The sequence below is a fragment of the Hordeum vulgare genome, chromosome 3H (assembly GCF_904849725.1).
Source record: "Hordeum vulgare subsp. vulgare chromosome 3H, MorexV3_pseudomolecules_assembly, whole genome shotgun sequence".
NCBI lineage: Eukaryota > Viridiplantae > Streptophyta > Magnoliopsida > Poales > Poaceae > Hordeum > Hordeum vulgare.
In genome coordinates this window covers 404,439,605-404,463,910 of record NC_058520.1, presented here as the reverse complement: position 1 = coordinate 404,463,910, position 24,306 = coordinate 404,439,605, and the positions used below count along the sequence as shown (strand labels likewise).

General features: G+C 43.4%; 1 protein-coding gene across 1 annotated transcript; it reads left to right on the top strand.

The window, feature by feature from the left end:
• Positions 1-7,316: 7,316 nt before the first annotated feature.
• On the top strand, positions 7,317-11,580 carry LOC123443997 (cytosolic isocitrate dehydrogenase [NADP]). The gene is made up of 15 exons (XM_045120591.1): positions 7,317-7,469; positions 8,032-8,075; positions 8,183-8,292; positions 8,659-8,696; positions 8,808-8,885; positions 9,098-9,151; positions 9,248-9,349; positions 9,506-9,591; positions 9,691-9,794; positions 9,877-9,945; positions 10,050-10,165; positions 10,265-10,299; positions 10,527-10,669; positions 11,011-11,136; positions 11,268-11,580. The coding sequence occupies exons 1-15, from the start codon at positions 7,421-7,423 to the stop codon at positions 11,341-11,343; spliced, it is 1,230 nt and encodes a 409-aa protein (XP_044976526.1). The 5' UTR covers positions 7,317-7,420; the 3' UTR covers positions 11,344-11,580.
• The last annotated feature ends 12,726 nt before the right edge of the window (positions 11,581-24,306 follow it).

Here is a 24,306-nt window from a genome sequence, read left to right as displayed (position 1 = left end):
AACTTCTGCTAGCTCTGTCTTTTGGTTTTCGGAACCTTGGTCGCACTGGTATTACATAGCCCTACTTTTGCTATATATATATATATATATATATATATATATATATATATATATATATATATATTGTGCAATGGATAGTCGTTCTACGAGAAGTTGGCGTGTGCTGTGTTGGAATGTGTGTGGCCTATATTCGGACCATAGGCAGCGTGCGGTCCGTAACAAGATTGATGAGAGCCTAGCTGCTGTGGTGTGCTTGCAGGAAACAAAAATGCAGTTAATAGAGTTTCGTACAGTCAAATGTTTCTGTCCCAAACGCTTTGATCAATTTGCTTACTCTCCTTCCAGGGGTGCATCAGGGGGGCTTATCACCCTTTGGAACTCTTCCATTCTTACTGGTCAATTAGTGGAATGCACACCCTATGGATTGATCATCTCTTTTACCTCAAATCACACGGGTGAATCATGGACTTTAGTGAATGTCTATGGTCCATGTCAAGGTGAAGCCAGAGATCTTTTTGTTAGCTGGCTCTACAATCTTAATATTCCCACTGGGGCTAATTGGTTGCTTCTTGGAGATTTTAATTTCATTAGATCTCCTGACAACATAAATCTTCCTGGGGCTGATGTAAATGACATGTTCATCTTCAATGAAATTATTGGACATCTGGGATTGCTGGAACTACCCATTAAAGGCAGATCTTACACTTGGTCCAATATGCAAGATTCCCCTCTTCTGGAGCAGCTTGACTAGTTTTTCACATCAGCCAACTGGATCTCCTCATATCCTCTTACACAAGTGCTACCCCTTGCAAAGACTGCTTCTGATCATGTTCCTTGTGTGGTCACTGTCAACACTTCCATCCCTAAATGCAACCTATTTCGCTTTGAAAACTACTGGGTTGAAATGGAGGGCTTCATGGAATGTGTCCAGCAATCTTGGCTCATTCCTTCAAGGAAAACACACATTACTGGTGTTATTATGGATAAGATGAAGCATCTTAGGCACGCTTTGAAAAAATGGCAGACAAATCTATCACAGTTAAAAACTTCTATTTCCAGATGTAATCATGTTGTGCTGTGTTTGGATGAGCTTGAGGAGCCGAGGTCACTTTTCAGACCAGAAACTAATTTCAGGAAAATTGTCAAATTACATTTGGAACATCTTCTGCATCTGCAGTGCTTGTACTGAAAGAAGAGAGCCACTATCAGATTTGTTAAGGTAGGTGAGGGAAACACTAAATTCTTCCATGCTATGGCTACTGAGAGATATAGGAGGAATTCCATTGCATCTCTCAAGTTAAATGATGGTTCTACCATATCTGATCATGATCAAATTGTTGCATGCTTTTGGGCATCTTTTAGGGATAGAATGGGAACTTCTCTTGGCATTAACATGGCATTTGATTTACAATCCATGCTACATCGGTGGAGGGTCTAGATATTCTCACAGAACCTTTTTCTAAGTCTGAAATGGATAAGACTGTTCAGGATATGCCCATTGACAAAGCTCCAGGTCCTGATGGTTTCAATGGTCTTTTCTTCAAGAAATGCTGGCACATTATCTCCCCTGAGTTTTATCAACTTGCTGCTGCTTTTCATGCTGGTCAGGCTCAGCTTGAGAACATGAACTCATCTTATATTACTCTGATTCCCAAGAAGAGATCACCTGAACATGTGGGAGATTACAGACCAATATCACTTACTGGAATGGGTCTCAAATTTCTGTCCAAAATGATTGCTAACAGGCTACAGTTGTAGATTGTGAAGTGCCTTCACAAGAATCACTATGGTTTTATCAAATCTAGGACCATTCAAGATTGTGTGGGATGGACTCTGGAGTACCTGCACCAATGTCATCAATCCAAGAAACCTATAGTTATTCTTAATCTGGATTTTGAAAAGGCCTTTGATTCTGTGGAACATGAGTTCATTTTCCAGATTCTTAAGCACAAAGGCTTCAATGACAGATGGATCCTTTGGGTTCAGCAGCTCCTAACTTCTGGGTCATCTTCAGTTCTGGTGTGTCTGGAAAGAAGTTCATGTGCAAGAAAGGTGTCAGGCAGGGAGATCCCATGTCTCCACTGCTTTTTGCTATTGCTGCTGATTTTTTACAAACTCTGGTTACTCAACTGCTGGTGGAGGGGCTGATACAGCTGCCCATACCTTGTCATGATAAGGATTTCCCCATAGTGCAATATGCTGATGATACCCTTATCATCCTACCTGCTGTTAAATCCCAGTTGTTGCAGTTCAAGAAAATGCTCTTACTTTTCTCCCAGTCCAGTGGATTACAGGTGAACTACCACAAATCTGCCCTTCTACCTGTTAACACTTCTCCTCAGCATCTATAGGATCTGGCAGACTCCATTGGTTGCAAAGTGGGATCTTTGCCCTTCACATATCTTGGCCTTCCTGTTGGGACAACTAAACCAAGAATCATTGATCTCATGCCTCTGGTTGATAACATGGAAAGAAGACTCGGTGCTAGTTCATCTTTTCTTGCTCAGGGGGGAAGGCTGCAGTATTTAAACTCAGCCCTGTCTTCTGTGCCTATCTTCTTTCTATGCAGTCTGGATATCCCACCAGGCATACTGAAGCAGCTAGAGAGGATTCAAAGGCAATGTCCATGGAGAATAAATGGGAATGATCATGCACCCTCTCTTGCTGCTTGGCCTTTGGTGTGCAGGCCTAAAAATAAAGGGGGGCTAGGAATTATGAACCTAGCAGTCCAGAATGAAGCACTACTGCTCAAGCATGTTGATAAATTCCTCAATCATGCTGATATCCCTTGGGTTCACTTGATTTGGAACACTTACTATCATGACACAGTACCTCAGGGAACTGCCCTTTGTGGTTCTTTTTGGTGGAAGGATATCTGTAAACGGCTTGACAAATTCAGATCAGTTACATATGTTCTGCCGAACAAGGGTGACTCCTTCCTGTTTTGGTCTGATTCCTGGTTGATTGAAACTCCATTATGCCACTGGCTGCCAGATTCCAAAGACTGTTTTCTTTTGTGGCTGATCCTTTCTGCACAGCTCAAGAGGTCTTTACTGCCTTTTATGATGACAGCATGCTCTCCATGTTTCACTTACCACTGTCTGCTCAAGCTTATCAGGACTGCTTTCGGTCCAATCTTTGCTTCAGGACCTAGATCTTGATCACTAGGCCTCTGACAGATGGGTATGGGGAAAGGATGCTAAGGTCTACACAGCCAAGAGGTTCTATGCTCATATTCATAGCAGTATTATACCAAACCCTTTACTCAACTGGATCTGGAGAAGCTGCTGTACCATGAAGATTACGATGTTTGCCTGGATGCTCATCATGGACTGGCTAAATACTCAAGATATGCTTGAACGACGTCACTGGAATGTTTCTGACTCCAACCTTTGTATTCTATGTCACGCTCGAGTCAAAGAAGACAGGGATCACTTATTCTTCAACTGTCTTTTCAGTACCAGGGTCTGGAATTACCTGCAGATCACATGGCAGGGTCCATCCATGTGGAGTGCTGCTGTTGCTGCTAAAAGGGACTTCCATAACCCTTTCTTTGCTGAGGTGGTCTTCACTGCATGTTGGAACATCTGGACTATCAGAAATGCAAAGGTCTTCAACCAGGAGCAGCCAAAGTTCAGAAAATGGAGATCTGGATTCATTCATGACATTTCTCTGTTAGTTCATAGAATTAAGGCTAGTTTCAGGGATGATCTCCTTAAATGGGTTTCCTTTTTGCCTCCTTGAGGTTTGTAATCTTTGCTCCTCTTCCACTTTGTACATTCTAATTTCCTCTTGTACATATTGCTCTCATATATGGGAATAAAGGAAAAATGGCTGTGGGGGGTTTTCCCTACAGTAGCCGGTCAAAAAAAACAAGGAGCAACAAGCAACATCGACAAATAACACAGTTGACATGATGCCATGATGCAAACTAAATGATGATGCAACAAATAAAATAATCACACGACGGAAACGGAAATAAAGGGGAATCTTCTGGGGCGTTGGCGTCGGGCTGTCACACAACTGGTCTATGGGGTCGGTGGGGATGGCTGAGCCACCTATACTAAGTAGTTTAAAATGTGGTACTGAAAGCAGCAGTTCATCAAAAACAGGCTATGCATCGGATATAGGAGCTAACTACAATAGTAGCAAAATTTTAATGCAAGCAGAAGGGAGAAAGAAATGGGCGATATAGGAGTGATCAAGGGGGGTTACTTGGCTTGTTGCTCTGCGGCAAAGGGCTGGTCGTCAGATGGGTAGATGTACCCGGCAGCAGCGTCATTCTCGGGGTCTACCGGTAAGAAGAGGGGGGAAGAAACAATAAATATAAACACAGATGCAATCACTAATCATGACATCTCAAGATGCAGGGCTAGGCATGAGCTAACGTAGTGTCATCCGTCATAGATGGATCGGGAAAATATCAGAAGATATTTCCTCGGTCTCCGCCTACTACTGGTCAGACGAAAACGATGAAAAAGTTCCACGTTTGCTATGCTAGAAGCACGTGACAGACTAACGGACTGCGTATTCGGATTCATCTCGTTGTGCTGATCAACTTTCATGTTCAAAATATTTTCATCTGCCTTACAGTTTAATTAATATTAATTTTTAAAGTTTTATTAATATTCTGTAAATTAAGGGAGGTTAAATTAAATCAATAAATACAATTATGACATTGACATGAGGTCATGTTGACATCAGCAGTCAACAGTCCTATTGACCGGTCAAACGGCCAGTTGGCCCCACATGCCATTGACACCATTTTAATTATGTTTAATAATTAATTAAACAAGTTAATTAATAGGGTGGGACCCTTCTGTCATTCACTGATTAAATTAACTAATTAACCTGATTAACTAAATAAGTTAATTAATTAACATAGTGATTAATTATTCCAATTATCCTTAATTACTTTAATTAACTAATTACTTAATTAAATTAAATTAATTAATTAGTTACTAATTTATTCTTTTTTATTTCCCTTATATATTATTATATATTTTTTCTAAACGTTCTGAGGGCCATCAGGCCCCCGTGTCATCCTGTGTAAGGGGGCAAAAAGCCACAAAATTTACTAACACACAGAGGGAGTTTAGTGGGTGATCAATCCCCACCAGATCGTGTTAGCGGGGGGGAGGGGGGAGGGGGTTGTTCGAGCCGCGAAGGCAACGGTGGCCGGCGGTAGTGGCCAAGCGGACGAAAGCTTTTCTACGATTATATGTCTATTATGTACAGGATATATACGCGGACATGAGTCAGCCGATCAACATTTACCCGCCCAGGAAACCACGCCCCCTTATTCGAACCTTCAATTTCATATGAGAACATGCATCGTAGTTTCACGTACTTTATACATGGATACTCCCTCCGTTCCTAAATATAAGTCTTTAAAGATGTTTCATTAGGAGACTACATACGGATGTATATATACATACTTTAGAGTGTAAATTCACTCATTTTGCTTCGTATGTAGACTATTAATAAAATATCTTAAAAGACTTATATTTAGGAACGGAGGGAGTAGATAAGAAGGAGCTACGAACTACAAAAGGAAATTCCGAACTGAACCAACAACTCCCCTACTGCTTGTCCGAGAGAGCTTCATGAACCTTTTGTTAGAGTCGCGGACCTCTTTTGTCGTTGGTGGCGGGGCGGATAGAGGGCATATCCACATCGTTGGGGTCCTATATAAGAGTTGCTCCCACTTGACGTAAGAGAGACGGATCTTGCGGTGATATGTTGTTATCATATGTTCGGACTAGAGGGACTCTAGTATGTCATAGTTCTTCGTGAAGAGGGTGGGGTCGATGACGAGCTCGGTAAGGGCGACATGCCGACACCATATCATGAACGCGGGTGGGCAAACTAATGAGCTCCGTGACATAGAGCTAGGTTTTTATGGGTTCACACCATGAGTTCGATATGACGAACACATATGAACGATCCTAGAATTTAGGTTGAGTTTGAAGAATGATGGACAACCCATACATTTGGCTGAAAATCGAGAAACCGTTTTTTGTCTGGGTCCTGTCCGGCCTCTACATCGGACAAAGGGGGTTCAACTAAAAATGTTGTGAGCCACAAACCCACCAAACCTAAAGCTCCAAGATAACCGTAGCAAAACTTAGATTTCTTTTTTTGTACCGCAAGAGCCCATGGACGTTTATTTGGAAGCATGCCATTTACGATCATTTTTTATGTCAATTCTTCAAAAACGCATGATAATGTTGTCAGAAATGCATGACAAACTTGCAAACAAATGGATTTGGGTGTGAAATCTTCTGTGTTTGCTCAAAGGAATTGCCATGTTTTAGCAGCCATGAAGAATGTTCGCAAACCCATACCTAATGAATGTTCGTTGAATATTATTAGATTTTTCTTACTTGTTGTCCAAAAAATTCAGACTCATTGAGTTACGGTAAAAAGCCGAAACTATTTGTACGGACGATGCATGTATGCATGACAACTATGGACAATCCAATCACGTGCTGCACTTTGATACACACTGATTCATATATGCTGTCGTGCATGAATCATGTACACAATGTCACGTACTTCTTCTCTTCTTAAATATAAGCATTTTTAAAGATTTCACTACCGACTATGTATAGAGTAAAATAAATAAATTCATATTCTAAAATATGTTTATATACATTTATATATAGTTCATATTATAATTTTTAAAATTACTTATATTTAGAAACGGATTGATTATATAGCAGTGCTAAAAAAATAATAAAAAAACGCGTAAATCAATCTGTGATTGAATGGTTCGAAAAATAGTGATATCTTTTGCCCGTCAGAGTTCAAGTCATAGGGCTTGACACATATGCTTATATTTTTCTGGATTTATTTCATGCCTTCCAAGATGTGCTTAGTGAAAGGTGATGTTTTTGTATGAAGGTGTCTGAGATGATTTCGTCAATTTTAAAATGATGTATCGATAAGGCCTTTCAAAAAATGCTCCTAGGATAGAATATACGTGCATACGTGCGTTCATACAAATAAATGTATGTACGTATATCTGAGTATTTTTAAAATAATATCAATAATAATAAAATAAATAAAAAAGTCGGACTCTTCGAACACTTGCAAGCCAAAAACTCCTTGGCCACGGAGGTCCCAAAGTCCCAACACCCGCACGCAGCATCCAAAGTCCAAATACCCCACCCCCGCCCCCACGCGCAGTCTGATCCGATCCCATCGGCCACTGACGCAGATTTAAATGTTTTTTCTAAAATATACCTACCGCAAACGGGCCCTACTCGCCCCCTCCGGCCTGGTCTTTAAATGCGCTGGCAAAGCTGCTCACTCCGTTCTCTCTCCTCTCCGTGCCACCACAGCCGCCGCCTCCCCACCAACCTGCCCCTCCCCGCTCCCGACATCCGAGGCAGGCAGCGCCTCCGCCGCGACCGCCATGGCGTTCGAGAAGATCAAGGTCGCCAACCCCATCGTCGAGATGGACGGTCAGATCCCTCTCCCGCTCCCCTCCCCGGCAGATCTATCTCCGCCGTTCGCTTGCCGATACAAACGATACATGTGCTGAATTTTGTATTCTGGCCGGGGTGATGACGGGGGATCTGAGAGATCTACCCGTCGTCCTGCTCCTCCTTTTTTTAAATCTCTGATAGCTCTTGGGCTCAGGTGTCTCTGATCTACCTCCGCAGTTGGATTGCCGCCGTGGTGTCAGAGATCGGAATTAGAACGTACAGTACATGGCGAGATAATTGCGCATGCATGACACCTTGGGTACGATCATGATTGTATATTTACAGTGGGAAGGTGCAGGGTGGGCCGTACTCTGCCGGTGAAATAGTTCTGGCTGACGTATAACTACTGGATCTCGTTTTTGAAATCTATTTTCAGAAACGGAAACCTTGAGTGTTTTTCGCGCTTTGGGTCCAATCGTAGCCAGTGCTTCATGTCTGCAACGCATGTTGCATCTGAGTTTTTTTTTCCGTCTTATGTAATCAAATTGATTTGTTGGTCCACTGTCGTGCTGATGTCTTGTTTTTTTATTACCTATAGGTGATGAGATGACCAGAGTATTCTGGCAGTCTATCAAGGACAAGGTAATCAATAAGCAACAACTCTAACAAATCTGATCCGCTTGGGCCATTGTGTGTGTGTGGTTCTTGTTTTCCATATGCTGTCAGCCTGATTCTTTCGTTTGTTTCAGCTTATCTTCCCATTTTTGGACTTGGACATCAAATACTTTGACTTGGGAGTTCTGCACCGCGATGCAACTGATGACAAGGTTACAGTGGAGGCTGCAGAGGCTACTCTCAAGTAAGAAGTTTTTAATAGTTTGAGTTTGTGCTGATATTATGCTTGGGTTCAAGGAAAAATATGATTGCTGTGATCACACCATTTCAAGCGATTTATGTAGCCTGCAATTTGTTACTTGAACCCATTAATTATCCTGTTGTGGTATATTTCCTTCCGAATATTGAATACTATGATTGATGTTCTTGATTATTCAAATATTGTTAACAGTGAGGGAGATATCTTTTCATTAATCTTGTTGATTAGTTATATCATTTGCATATCTTTGAAACTAGGTGCTTTGTCAGAAGGATTTGACCATATATAACTTTAGCACATTCTTAGGACTTTGTTGTTTTATAGTGCTTGCTCTAATCCGATGTTATTCAGGTACAATGTGGCTATTAAGTGTGCAACTATTACTCCAGGTATATTTTACTCAGCTTATGCAACTCAATTATTTGTTCTTCGTATTTTTGAAGCACCAGCACTTTTTGATGATATTTTCTCTCTAATATCTTGTTACTTCACCATGACAGATGAAGATCGGGTTAAGGAGTTCAACCTAAAACAAATGTGGAGGAGCCCAAATGGCACAATTAGGAACATTATAAACGGTAAGCTCCTGGTGTATTTTTCAATATAATGTACTCCCTCCGTCCCAAAATAAGTGACTAAAAAGTGACTCTACTTTATACTAAAGTTAGTACAAAACTGAGCTATTTTTGAGTCACTTATTTAGGGACAGAGGGAGTACATATTAGGTTTCCGCTTAGAAAATGGATGTGGTTAGGTTGTTGACATTTCTCTTTACGCTTGTTACCTTCAGGCACCGTGTTCAGAGAGCCAATTATATGCAAGAATGTCCCAAAGCTTGTTCCAGGTAAGTAGGATTAAAACTACTACATACTTTTTTTCGTGCAAACACACATTTTGAAATGCAAAATTCCCCTGCTAAACTGTTTCTTGGTATAATCAGGATGGACTAAGCCCATCTGCATTGGAAGGCATGCTTTCGGTGATCAGTACAGAGCAACTGATGCCGTTCTCAAGGGACCTGGCAAACTCAGACTAGTTTTTGGTACGGTTGCATAATCACCCCACTTAAAATGAAGTGTGATAGAATGAATTCTTTGCAGTTCTATGTTTTCATGTATGATTGTATTGTTTGTTCACAGAACTGGTGCTAGCAAACGCTGATATTCTTTGCCTTTTTGTTTCTTTGGTCTACTGGCAGAGGGAAAAGACGAGACGGTTGACCTTGAGGTTTTTAACTTCACTGGTGCTGGAGGAGTTGCCATGGCTATGTACAACACAGATGAGGTACTACTATGCCCGGACTGGTTTCTGTAATTACAAACAATTTTTGCATTTTGTAGTAAAATCCTGACATCTAATTAATTAATTAATTATTGTGTTCAGTCAATTCGAGGTTTTGCTGAAGCTTCTTTGGCAATTGCTTATGAGAAGAAATGGCCGTTGTACCTTAGCACAAAAAACACCATCCTTAAGAAATATGATGGCAGGTAGTTCATAGCTACACTTAAATTATAGGTAAGGCCTGTTCTGAGACAATTATATCAGGCTAAATATACTTTTATTGCGTAGGTTCAAGGACATTTTCCAGGAGATTTATGAAGCTGGCTGGAAATCCAAATATGAGGCTGCCGGAATATGGTAGGTTTTGAACTGATTCTTGCTTCGAGCTCTTTTGGAATCTTTTGTCACAGTACGTCATGAGTTTTTTGAAACACGGTATGTCATGAGTTGCTTTTTGGTAGGTATGAACATCGTCTCATTGATGACATGGTTGCCTATGCACTTAAGAGCGAAGGAGGCTATGTTTGGGCTTGCAAGAACTATGACGGAGATGTGCAGAGTGATTTCTTAGCTCAAGGTCACAGCACACTCTTAACTTTTGAGTCTCTGCATAGGATATTCAGAAAGTTTATCTTTTGTCCTGTGCTCAATAACCAATGCCGAAGTGTATGTGCAGGTTTTGGCTCTTTGGGCTTGATGACGTCAGTATTGGTATGTATTTTCTCAGTTACTCCCTCTGTAAATTAATAAGACCGTTTAGATCACTATCTAAACGGTCTTATATTAGTTTACAGAGGGAGTACTATTCTTGTTCTTGAATCTTGACTAAATTTTGGGTCTTTAGTACAAAAAGCCTTTATTTTGGCCATATCCACGTCACTACTTCTATATATATATATAATATTTGTTACAGTTGTGCTAATTTCTTTTATATTTAGATGTGCCCTGATGGTAAAACAATCGAAGCCGAAGCTGCCCATGGCACAGTCACTCGTCATTTCCGTGTTCACCAGAAAGGTGGTGAAACCAGCACAAACAGCATTGCTTCCATCTTTGCTTGGACAAGAGGACTTGCACACAGGTACAACTATAGTACTTCTATATCTCTACCAGTGTGAATGTGCAACCCTTTGTAATAACCATGGGTATGAGGGTAAATTCATCTTTTTCAACTATACTGTAGTATTAGCGTGTGACAGCAATCCTTTTTCTGGTGCGACCAAAATAGTAATTAACACAATTATATTGGTGCCTATATTAAGTACTCCCTCTGTTCCAAAATAAGTGTCCTGGTTTAAGTTGAAACTAGTTCAAATTTGTGAATTAAAACCATTGACACATTTTTGAACGGACGGAGTATTACTCTGTGGACTTGGCTTTTTAGCTCATTCACTAATGTTAACTCCCATGGCCACATTGCAGGGCAAAGCTAGACGACAACGCTAGACTTCTTGAATTTGCACAGAAACTTGAGGAAGCGTGTGTCGGAACTGTGGAGTCTGGGAAGATGACTAAGGACCTTGCACTCCTTGTTCATGGATCTTCAAAGTATGTTATGCCGCTCAGCTTTCCGTCTGCTGTATTTTTCTCTATGCACCTACCTGTTTAGCTTATGCCCTACTATTACCCTGAATTCATGATTGATAATCTGACATCTCATCGTGCTCTTTCGTTTTCAGAGTGACAAGAAGTGATTACCTGAACACTGAAGAGTTCATTGACGCAGTTGCTGCTGAGCTCAAATCAAGACTGTGAAAGTCCTCTTCCACTTCAATGCTTCAATAGTCACTACTCATCGATTCAAGTCATTTTGGTTATGTCGCCATTATCTGTCATGCTATCATCCTGAACAGACCGAGCTTTTACTGCACCGTAGCATATTATTGTCAAAAAATGCAAGCGATTCTGTAGATGCTGATGGTATGTAAGTGGAGCTTACAATAAAGGACATCTAGAACAATTATTCACATCTGATGATTGTGTCATTTCTAACCAGCAGCTTTTATGTTTGGATGGAGATGCCTCCTTTAGTTTTCTTGGCAGCTTGCCTGTTTTTTCCGGAAAGCAGGGAAACAATCCTGGCTGTTTCAAACCATAACTGAAACCTGGGTCCCTGTGTCAAATAGGAGGCCTGTTTGAGGTCCAGAAGTAACTGGCCTACGCTTGCGGGCATTTGTTAGTGTTGACGCGTGATTGTACACGTCCTGTGTCTACGCTCGTATGTGTATTAGGTGTAGTTGTTTTACTTGTCTACAGAATCTGTTTTATGTAGTTAGGGTTCTCCGATGACCTCGAGTTCATGCGTCTCAAAATGCTATTGCGGATCAGGCGATGATGACATTATCGGCTTTGCTCGGCTCGACGTAGACTTGGCCAGAGGGACCCGATGCTCATGCTTGGTGGTTGGCGACGGCTTGTATAGCATCACCGTGAGAACAGCAAAAGCACCCTTTACATGCAAGTTTCATCAGGCAAGTTATGGCCGCCAATCTCGCGAGATTGAAGCGGCATATGTTTGCTCTATCGGACATAGCGTTCCTCTTGGATGTCATCGAGTTCCATGGATATGCTTGTGGCAGCTCAGATTGATACAACGGTTTTTAGTTTGCACTTTGATAGCAGCTTAAAGCGCTCGAGTGCCTGGCCGGGTGTGTTGTACGGTGTTGGCCTTCTGAGGTGTTGTATGTGTTGTGGTGCGTTAGGCCTGGTTGTTAGGCGCCGTTTTAGGTTTTCTCCCGGTTTTCCTTATAAACTGAGCATCCTTTTTCATTCTTTTTCTTTTGGCACTCGCCTTATGCCTTTTTCATCCTTTTTCATTCTTCTTCTTCTGAGGGTGTTACCTGTAATACCTTTTCTGATCAACGAATTTGGCAGCTCTCCTGTCAGCATTCCAAAAAAAATGATCGTGGATGAGCTGTGTGGCCCCGAGTTCAGGTCTCTGATGACCTCATGCTCTCCATGCTGACGGCCAACCTTAATGAGGTCTTTCGTGTAGAAATGAATCCTCCTCTCTTTCATTAGATGATTGTGGATACATCTCTTTCATTAAATGATCATGAATATATATACAAGAAGAAGAGATGCAACGAAGAAGTATCTGACAGTTTTTTTTTGAACATAAGCATTTGACAGTTACAAGGAGAGATTACCTCATAATTAACATATGCTAATTAAACTTTAACACTCCCATCTAATTTACATTTGTCCATCCAGAATCATCATCTTGATTAGAGGCTCGTCCAAAACCCCGTGGAAAAAAATACGAAGAGTATATTGTTTGATATGTTGTCAAAACTCCTTCAAACCTAATGGGATAAATAAGAAAAGGATGTCGCAACATATAATAATTATTGTCTCTTCCAACTTAATATGAAAAAATCCATAGAATAAGAGGACAATAAATATGTTGTTTATACTTTCGTATAAACCCTAGTCGAAAAAACAGAAAGTAGGACACATAGTGTTGTGTTGATATTATTTATTAAAAACTTTTATGAGAACCTATATAGTAAGCTCATGGGACATATTTCGAAGCCGTCACTTACCAATTCGATGAACATATTTCTAGGATGTAGATGTTGGTAGAGACTTCGTGAACAAATCAGTCACATGATTTAATTTGCTAGATATGCAATATAGCGATATTGCTTATTGCGTAACCTGTTTGCATCCTAGCAACACAAAAAACATGATCTTTGAGATAATGGTTGGTGAATGTAGTCATGAGGTCTGTTTCGAAGACTCTTCATGGGAGAGCTACCACACCTAGTAGGAACACTAAGCTTGTCTATGATCTGACACAACGGGGATCTGATCAATGTATTCGTTGGTATTGGTGTTCAGATTTCCGTGAAACTGAAAAACCAGGACAGGATGTTTGATGCCTTTGGAGATATCGATAGATATTCTTGAGTCCCAACCAATTTTGTTTGGTGGATCCAATGGCATTATGGACCGTTGAGTCTCAATATCTCATTTCCATCATCTCTTGGTCTAAAAAGATCTTTCTCTACATCTTGAAAATGAACTACCATGAGAGTTATGGATGGATAAGATTTATCCACAATGAATTTCTCCAATGTATTTTGGATACAGACAACATAATATACCATAATGTATGAATGAAGGTGCTCAAGTTGTATTAACGAGCGATATTCTGGTCTACCCAAATCCTACATTTAAAACTCCGTCATTTAGATGATTACATGTGTCGTCACTGTAGACACACGAACATGGATAATCATCACTCTAGGAGTAATCCTTGTGTATAAGGAACTCACTACGTCGGTTGTACCGTATGTACCAACAAAAATAAGTCGTATGGTGACTTATTGATTTTTACACAATGTATGTTGCATTTTGTACTTCGATTCAGAAATGAGATTCCACTCGGAACCATCTACATCTGAATCTAGTGATCTACATGGATATGTAATCACTACATCTATTAACCACAGAGATATATGATTTTGAACTGCCAATGATATAAGTTATCGGAATGAGATTCCACTTACGGAGAATAGTTTGGTATTTTTGTGAAGCCTTGTGCTACAATACTTGTTCTTTGTTTCAGCACCTCATTGTCCTCAATTCTGTTTTCAGAAAAAACTGGTGTAGGTATTGCTTATGAATACCTTTCCATTATTGAGCAAGATTATTTCTACCTAGATTATAACCTTTGCTTGAGTTCAGTCCAAGTGTTGGTCACACTATGCCATGGCCATGGTTTTTGGATGTGAATCATTTGGAAGGATTTTGCAATCTAGTTGAGAAATAGGTGTCGACAGTTGTAGACTTCCGATTATATGTTTCTCCAGAATCTATATGTCAATATAGAGTTGATAGAAATATCATTACCCTTGGTGAGTGCTCGCGATTTCCCATTGCGGTTGAGTCGGGTATTCTGATGCCCCGGTTACTGCGTGCACTGTGACTTGGGTTGGTGGAGCTTTCCCATCCACTGGGTGTATATTGTTACCGATTAGGTGTCTTCCAATGCAAAGTTGGCTCGCATTGATTCAGAGGCCTTGATATCCTTTCTTGCGAGAATCTTAATCCTGATGTACTTTTGCCATACATCTCCCCGTGTTGCTTAGAACGGGGAGTGGAGTGGATTTTGTTGGTACCTCCACTCTTTGAGGCGTACTTTTGCAGAATTCTAGGATTGTGTGACACCTTTATAGTCAGTAAATGAATCTGGCAGGTTATTTGCAATGTGTTGCAAATCTGCTGAACGCATGGTTCAGATCTTTGAGTATGCGGTTTTGAGGTAGAAATGTGTTGAAAGTTTCACTAATTTCCTGGCATTCTTTATGCTACTTGAACTCTCCCCCTAATGTGTGGAAATGGTCCTCACTGAATCAACATACTGGCCTTGAATAACTCCCCATGTGAGGGGCTTGAAATATTAATGGAAATACAGTTATTCCCTAAATAGATCCCAACCATATGCTGAGGGGCCAATGATGTATGCCGGGCGGTGATATTGGTATTTAACCAAATTACCACAGATGGGAAATACTTGGTAGATTTCCACGTATTAAAGATAGAGGGGAATAATATTATGCAGTTTGGTCATGGGCATGTACAACTACATGACTCCAACGTAAAGTTGGTAAGTTGCAATTTCAAAGTAAAGACCATGAAATGAGATTAATTCTTTGGATATAGGATTCTACCAAACCATTTTGAGTCTAGACATTAGGTCAAATTGCTAAACTTCAATCTGTGGACCATAGAGAAGGCACTCAAGGAGAATTGTGTAATATCATCCATTCGATTTGCTTGAAATCGGTGTCACGATAATGAGCCAATGGTTTCGTGTGAATAAAGCGCACACTTAAGACCATCATTTATATATGTATTTTAGAACACACGGAATACCAGAATAGACTACTCAAATGGTTGGAAGAGCTACTTACCTCGACTTGACGCATTCAAGGAGTCTGAGTGGTTCAGTGTGGACTTTAAGGTGTGCAAGCCTTAAAATTTGCCTCCCCGCGACCCATGTAGTGCACAGAAAATTCAAATATAGTTAGAATTTAGCATCATAATAATCATAAACCAATGGAATTGTTGATAGTTTCGGTTTCAACTCAACGTGTGGATGACCAAGGCGAGTATGCCAAGTTTGTTATATACAAGACATTTTGGAAAACTATCTTGGACGCAACATGTGCTACGGGCTTTGTAGTATGTGTAGTACAATCTAAATGATACATGTAGAATGTGCTTGCCATACCCATTGCATATAGTAAAGAGAAGATAGTCCTCTTTGTTGTCATCATAAGTTTCACTATGGAAACTATTTTGACGGATAACTCTATAGTTTAGTAGGGTACGAGTTATAGTGGGAAGCAGTAAAGCATCCTAACGTTACTCGAAAACCCACAATAATAGTAAATATGACTCGAGTTGATCCAACAAATACCTCATTGCGTCCAAAGATTTTAAAATATCTCCTTTCTCTCAACGAGAAACGAAACATTTCACTTCCTTGAGTATAGAGTTTGTGGTGCATATGTCCATGAGGCACAAAACATCTTTCATCAGATTGACCCCTGTAGAAATCTATATACAGACATGAAGATTCTCGAGAAAATCATTATCATATAGAATATATACGAATGTGATGTACCAAAGTGCTGATACAATATATTATGATATACAATATATGATGACAACAATACGTATGTTGTTATTACAACATCATAAATGGACATAAATTATATTGACCACTCAGGAGACTGAGAGACTAGTCGAAGTCTTCAAACATGTTAGGTGAGTCATATTCAACCTTCATGTTCTCCGTGCTCATAGGGTCCCATGATAGCTGGATAGTCATTTTATTGCTTGGTTCTAGAAGAACATCATGTGAACAACTCACTTCCTTGATGGTGTTAGGTTGAGGGTTCGAAGTGAGTTTCAAACCTTTACCCTTGAGGTCCTTTGTGTCCCGATGGCGTGGCTTGGATTGCACGCGTTATCCCATGGGATGCAAGACTAATCTTGATATCCATGACCTGCTTAAGTAAGTTATGTCCATTGAGGGCAAGAGCCTCAAATTACTTAGGCATCGATTACTTATAGGGGCAAACCAGAGATAACTAATTTACCATCGATAAATTAACATTGTAATGCATTTTTCAAAATTAATGGATATTTCAAGAAGTTAGTTTGAAACCATTAGTGTGAACTTCTAATTGCTAAGTATGACATCTTGAAAATAATCTCCGAAAAAGAGTAGATCTTGCAGCACTAGGGAGTATAATGTGATGAAATCAGTAGATACTCACTCTTAATACCTTATGTCATGACTTAGTAAAATGTGTGAAAGAACACTTTGTAAAGCAATCATAATGTCAAAATGATAAAATTTAGGCTTTAATAATAGTGGTGATCTGCAAAACAGTAGATCTACATACTACCTTGTGAACCGAGTACATCAATTTGAAAAAATCACTTTGAATTTTGCATATGTTGCAAGCAATTAAAAATCTCAATTGGAAATAGACATATTAATCTAGATTGTGTTTAACATGGAAATATATACATCATGAAATATATTCCGGAATACATCGTACTAAAGGGAGAAACAATACGATTGAGGTACCGCGTTTATCTTTGCAAGAAATAAGAAATCTGAGTTGCAATATCTTTGCAAGAAATAAGAAATCTCAATTGCAAATAGACGTAATTAATCTTCACATGTGGAAAATGTGGAAATGGATTACATCAATTTAGGTTCTGGAATAAATCAATACTCAATAGAAATACAATATTTAACACGGTCTAAAACATATCAATACTAGTAGTAGATAGCATTGTTAATAGGACCAATTCACGAAAGCTCAAAAATAAAAGGGATTGTGCAAAATCAGCCTCGGTTACTGTTTCATCTTATGTTACAAATTCCTGCAAACATAGGGACCTTCATTCAAAATAGCGAAGAGATAAGGCTTTCCCCAATTTCTCTCTCGCTCTCGTGCGGTTACACACCGCCGCCGCCGCCGTCGCCGCCGCCGCCGGTTCCTTAGGCATCCGTACCGCGGGAAACCAGGCCTGAGGACGCCCTGCGCCGTACTCGGGCCGGGAGTCACGCAGGAGGGCGCGACGCTAGGCCGACCACCGGCGTGGCACGGGCGCGGGCGGCTAGGCCGCGGCGCATGGCCAGGCACGGGCGGCGGCCGGCGGCCGGCGGACGGGCGCGGGCGGGACGTGGCGCTTGACGCGGGCGCGGCACGGCGCTGGGCCGGGCGGTTGGCAGCCGCGCCGGATTATGGCGCCCTCGCGTTGCACGCCTGGCTGCGCGCTGGAGGGCATTGCCTCGCTGCGAGCTGGGAGGAGTCGCGGAGCGTCGTCGCGCCATGAAGGAGCGGAGGTCGCGTGCGTCGTTGTTTGCGAGGATGCAGGTCGGTGCCACCCTAAATCGAACGCCGTCGACTGTTGTGGTTTGGCGCACTGGTCTGGCGTAGAGCCGACGTCATCAAGGACGATGATCACGTGCCAAAGGAAATGATTCCATGTAGCATTTGTTGTGCGGAGAAACGAAATCAGAAAGAAAACACCTTGTTTCTTGTTGATCTTCATATTCTTTTCCTCGTTTTTGGTATTATGAAGGGTGGAAGACGGGATTGAAGATTGCATGCGTTGACGTTGAGGCAAAATCAGCAAATATAATCCTTGGGCATAAATTTTTTACAAACTGGACTGTTTTTTTTTTCTTTTTCGAGCTAACTTTTTGTATGACGTCTGTTACTTAGGCGCCACACTACACTGTATGACGTCTTAGATATAGGCGCCACACCCCCGGCCACGCTGGCGTCCAACCCCACCCACCCCAGTAGTGTGGCGCCTTAGCCGGAGGGTTGCACTGACGATTGTGTGACGTCGAGCGCTTAGGCGCCACGCTGTCACTTATCCAACCGTGGGCCGGCCACCCCACGCCCACTCGCTTTCTTCTCCCCAGAGGCCGGCGGCGGCTGCCTCATCTTCTCGTGGCAATCCTCTCTTTCAAATCCTCTAGATCCGTGGATCTTTTTTGTGGATTTATACCCCAAATCGGTCTAAGTAATCTCCTTCGTTTTTTTATCTTTCTATTCAAATAATATTGCAAATCTTTTAGATTTATATAAGTTAGGATGAGAGTCATGTTTTGCTTGGATTTGAAATTTATATGTGAAGTTAGGTGTGATTTATGATTCCTAGATGAGTAGATAAGTATTTAGGATTCCTAGATGAGTAAATGATTATGTAGGATTCATAGATGAGTATTTAGGATTCATAATTTGTAATATTTGTTGATTTAATATTTGCTAGACGAGTATTTAAATTGTTAGATGAGTATTCCTATATGAGTAGATGATTATTCAAATGAGTATTCTTGTATGATTATTTAGATGAATATATATTAGATGATTATTTTTTTGTAATATGTAGGATGGTGTGGCTTTCGAATGATGCCTATGACATTGAACACCGTTCCTACTTGATGTCGGAGAAGGGGATAATAACTACAACATACTATTATCTTCAAATATATTGTATTTATTTAAAAAGATCAAACCGTAATCATATCACTTCTATGTTTGCAGAAGCTTATGCCTTGAAGATTCGGTCTCATGGGGCATCGATTGTCATGTCGTACGATGAGCGGTACACACCATACATCGAGATGGCAGGACTTCTTTCATTCATTCAACTTGTGAGCTGGTCAACGTCCAACCTGAATGCTACGACAATCACTGCATTTACTGATCGGTGGAGGTCGGAGACCCATAGTTTTCACTTTCGAAATGGAGAGATGACCGTGACTCTTCAAGCTATTTCCATGATCACCACACTTCCAATCGAGGGGAAGCCTCTTTGTATGAGCATTGATTCTGAGGGATGGAGACAACAAATGGAGGCCCTTATTGGTATGTCACCTTCAGAGCCGGAGGCAGAAGATGGAGGGAAGAAAGATAGAGTCCCGGCTGGCGCTCCTTTCACTTGGATTGCAACCAACTTTGCTCATTGTCCTGAGAACGCCAATGACGATGTGATCTAGACTCATGCTCGTGTGTACATGTGGTATGTTATCTCTAGGACTATCTTCGCCGACGATAGTGGCAAGAATGCTCAATGGATGTGGCTGAAGGCGTTGACGGTTTTCGACAACAAGTTCACGTAACACCCAAGATGCGATCCTATCCTTATTTTGGCACGAGGGACTCAACAGGGATAGAAGCTGATGGGGTTATAGTCCTAGGGTAGGGTCATAGGCCTGCCCTAAAGGTCCAACCCAAGGACTACCCCTCACAAGGGACAAGGCCCTTAGTCAGTTCCGACTGAACTAAGGAGTTCCATTCATCCAGTCGGTAACAGATCCTCGACCGTCCATTCGAGGATTAGCATTCGGAGTTTATCAAACTAACCGACTGGATTCCACTCTGCGCATCGTAACCCCCCTAGAGGGAAACAGTCATACGTTTCCATATGCCTTAGTTAGCATTTAGGACGTACGTTACCTGTAACGTAGACATTTATTCGCCACTACTCCACCCCTGTGCACCGAACCGTTGTGGAGGGCAGCGCACTCTATATAAGCCACCCTCCCCCTCTGGTGCAGGGGTTAGCAATTCACTGTATTCGATATTCCACTCGACAACAAGCTCCCTGAGCACTGAGACGTAGGGCTATTACCTCCACCGTAGAGGGGCCTGAACTCATACAACCTCGCCGTAGCTAAGGCTCTGCCCATTCCTTTTGTACCCTACTCATCTACTGTCAGGCTTATACCCACGACAGAAGCGCACCTTGTCGTTTCGCAAGAATGGATATCGTTACAAATACATGTACTGAAGAGATGAGTATATGGAATTGGCTTACACTCGCCACAAGCTACATTAAAGACACATTAATACAACAACATAATCAATTATCATGAAGAAGAGCAGGGTCCGTCTACGGACGAAAACAACGACAAAAGAAACGACATCCATCCTTGATATCCCAGGCTGCCGACCTGAAACCCATCCTAGATCGATGAAGAAGAAGAAGAAACTCCAAATGAACAATCATCACGCTCATGTCATAATATCACTTTACCTATACCTGCAACTGGTGTTGTAGTAATTTGTGAGCCACACGGACTCAACAATCTCATTTCCAAAGGTATCAAGACTAAGAGGGGGATGATCTACGCATATCGGACGTGAACTAATAATGATCAAATAAATGATCCTGAACACCTACTTACGTCAAACATAAGCCCACCGTGTCCTCGATCGGAGAAGGAGCTCACGAAAGAGACAATCACGGTTACACACTCAATTGACAAGTTTTAATTAAGTTGACTTCAAGTTATCTAGAACCGGATGTTAAACAAAATTTCCACGTTTCCACATAACCGCGGGCACGACTTTCTGAAATATTTAACCATGCAGGGGTGGTCCAACTAGTCCATCAAAAATTACCACAAGACGCATAGAAAGCCTCGATCACGAAACTCGTGATCTCCTCAGATTCCTTAGTGGAAGACCTCAACTTTGAGATAGCCCAAAGCATTACCGGAATCCCGATGCACAAGATATTTCGTAAAAGGTAAAACTAATCCAGCAAGGCCGCCCACGTGCCGACAGACCCGATATGCCTTAGTTAGCATTTAGGACGTACGTTACCTGTAACGTAGACATTTATTCGCCACTACTCCACCCCTGTGCACCGAACCGTTGTAGAGGGCAGCACACTCTATATAAGCCACCCTCCCCCTCTGGTGCAGGGGTTAGCAATTCACTGTATTCGATATTCCACTCGACAACAAGCTCCCTGAGCACTGAGACGTAGGGCTATTACCTCCACCGTAGAGGGGCCTGAACTCATACAACCTCGCCGTAGCGAAGGCTCTGCCCATTCCTTTCGTACCCTACTCATCTACTGTCAGGCTTATACCCATGACAGTTGGCGCCCACCGTGGGGCAGGCGTCTAAGCGACTTCCGGCGAGTTTGCGACTACATCACTTCGTCATGTCGTCCGGTGGAGATTCGAGCATGGGTCACGAGATCCTCTTCGGCGCTCTCTCCTTCATCGTCGATGATTCGGCATGGCTTCGGGACGCCCCTCTCGACGTCGAGGCGCTTCCCCGACGCGGGGCTACGCACTTCCGTGCCGGCGCCCGCGGCATTCTTCTTCTCCAGCAGTCGGCTCCGGTGTCGACCTACACCGCCGTCACGCGCCGCAACAAGTGGTCTTGCCGTCCGCGGCTCCAGCGTTGGGTGCAACACGCCCAGGCGCGCCAGTACGCGTCTTCACAAGTGGCGATTCTAGAGTCGGCTGTGGTTGCCCCGCGTCCCAGCGCTCGAGCTCGGTTCCGACTGAGTTTCCTTCCGAGTACGCGGGTCGCGGGCCTGCAGCAGAAGTACACATGGCCAATTCCCATGAAGATCCCCGTCAAGCTGGCCGGAACGAGCACGAGATCGGCGAAACGTCCGGCGCGCGTCGTCCGCCTCGCCGTTCTGCCAGTCGGCACACTCGGCGCAGCAACGTGGAGCTGTTCCGCACACCCCTCCTCAACTTGGCCGCGGCTGCCAAGATAGCCGATTCCCTTCAGCCGACTGATTCAGAGGCTGGCAGGGGAATTGAGCAAATCCGCGCCCTGTTGCACACGGCGCAACAGCAAAATTCGGCGGTCTCCCAGTCGCACAACAGGATCTACAATAGTTCTGTTCATGCGAATACGCATCGGTCAGTTCATAGCCCTGGTTCTCATCAGCGACACATAGGAGGCAGTCGTTCCATAAATCCCGAAGATCGTCACCGTTCATGCACCCCTCCGCGGGGTGGGCCCTACGGGCCCCGACATCATGATGATCGGCGTTCAGTCGGCGGCACTTACGACCTAAGGCCCGACGCGAGAGGGCATATCGCCCAGCGGAGGGTCGATAGAGGCCGAGCCCACCGCGATGCTTACGATATTGACCGTCCGAGTGGAAGCAGGACCATCGTTTCTGGTCCAGAGTGTTTCACTCGAGCCATCCGTTCGGCTGACATCGCTCCCAACTTCCGATTGGCGACGGGAATTAGCAAGTTTACAGGAGAGTCCAAGCCAGAAACGTGGCTGGATGATTACCGAGTAGCAGTCCAGATCGGAGGAGGAGACGACCATGTCACCATGAAGCACCTCCCCCTGATGCTCGACGGCTCGGCGTGAGCGTGGCTGAACCAGTTGGCCCCCTCAAGCATCTACAGCTGGGCAGATCTGGCCCGAGTGTTCATCACGACCTTCGAAGGGACGTGCAAGCGCCCTGCTGGCCTTGTGGAGCTCCAGCACTGCGTCCAGAAGCAGAATGAGCCCCTGCGTGATTTCATTCAGCGCTGGACAACTCTCTACCACACGGTGGAGAACGTCACGGAGCATCAAGCAGTCTGCGCCTTCAAGGCAGGCGTGCGGTACAGGGATCTGTACCTGAAGTTCGGTCGAACAGGCGACATCTCCATGAGCAAGATGATGGAGATAGGAACACGCTATGCAAATGGCGAAGAAGAGGACCGCATCCGAAGCGGCAAGCACAAAACAGTCGCCGATGGAGATGGGGGCAACACTCGGAAGCAGAAGCAGAAAGCTCCGTCTACTCCGCAGGCAGAAGCTGCAGCCGTAACCAATGCCAAGTTCAAGGGCAAAGGGAAGGCTCAGTTCACCCCTAAGAAGAAACAGTTCAATAACCCCATCCTGGATCAGCCATGTCCGGTTCATACGAAGATGGATGAAGAGGGAAACCCCATATATGCGAAGCATACCACTCGACAGTGTCGCCTCCTGATCCAAGGGTTCAGCGAAGGGCAACCGAGTGAGAAGGACAATGAACAGGATGAGGAGGATAAGGAGGATCCGTTCCCCCAAGTCCATGCAACAGTGATGATTTTCGCTGACGTCGAGAGCAAGAGTCGACTGAAGCTGGTGAACAGGAAGGTGAACATTGCCACCCCTACCAACCCCAAGTTCCTCAAATGGTCCCAGACTGCGATCACCTTTGACTAGTCAGATCATCCAGCACACGTACCCACCCCAGGGAGACAGGCTCTGGTCGTCGACCCAGTGGTGGAAGGAGTCCGACTGCGCAAAGTCCTCATGGACGGTGGCAGTGGCTTGAACATCATGTATGCCGACACTCTCAAGGGGATGGGCATTCCGATGTCCAAACTCAGTGAGAGCATCATGTAGTTCCATGGAGTCGTCCCTGGACGAAACGCCAAGTCACTCGGCCAGATCGCGTTGGACGTCGTTTTCGGCTCCAACAAGAACTTCCGAAGGAAAAGCTGACGTTCGAAGTGGTCGACTCCAGAGCGCTTACCACGCGATTCTGGGCCGCCCAGCGTATGCACGTTTCATGGCCCGTCCATGTTACGTATACTTGAAGCTGAAGATGCCGGGCCCGAAGGGCGTGATTACCATCACAGGCAATCGGCAGCGGGCCGAAGAGTGTGTGCAGCAGGGATCAAGAATCACCGACCAACAGATGACCGTCCTCGAGCTTGACGAGTACAAGAAAACAGTCGACCCCGCTGACTTGATGCGTTCGAAGAAGCCAACTTCGGAGTCTGCATTCCAGTCGGCGGGAGAGACGAAGAAGGTCAGCATCCACCCGACGGACGCCACTGCTGCCCCGACGAACATCTCCACCACCCTCGATCCTAAATAGGAAGCCGAGCTCACCCAATTCCTCCGTGAGAACTGGGAC

Coding starts and splice junctions, on each gene's coding strand:
- LOC123443997 (XM_045120591.1), top strand. CDS start 7,421: ATGGCGTTCGAGAAGATCAAGGTCGCCAACCCCATCGTCGAGATGGAC. Junction 8,076..8,182: donor GGCAGTCTATCAAGGACAAG/GTAATCAATAAG, acceptor CGTTTGTTTCAG/CTTATCTTCCCATTTTTGGA. Junction 8,886..9,097: donor AATTAGGAACATTATAAACG/GTAAGCTCCTGG, acceptor TGTTACCTTCAG/GCACCGTGTTCAGAGAGCCA.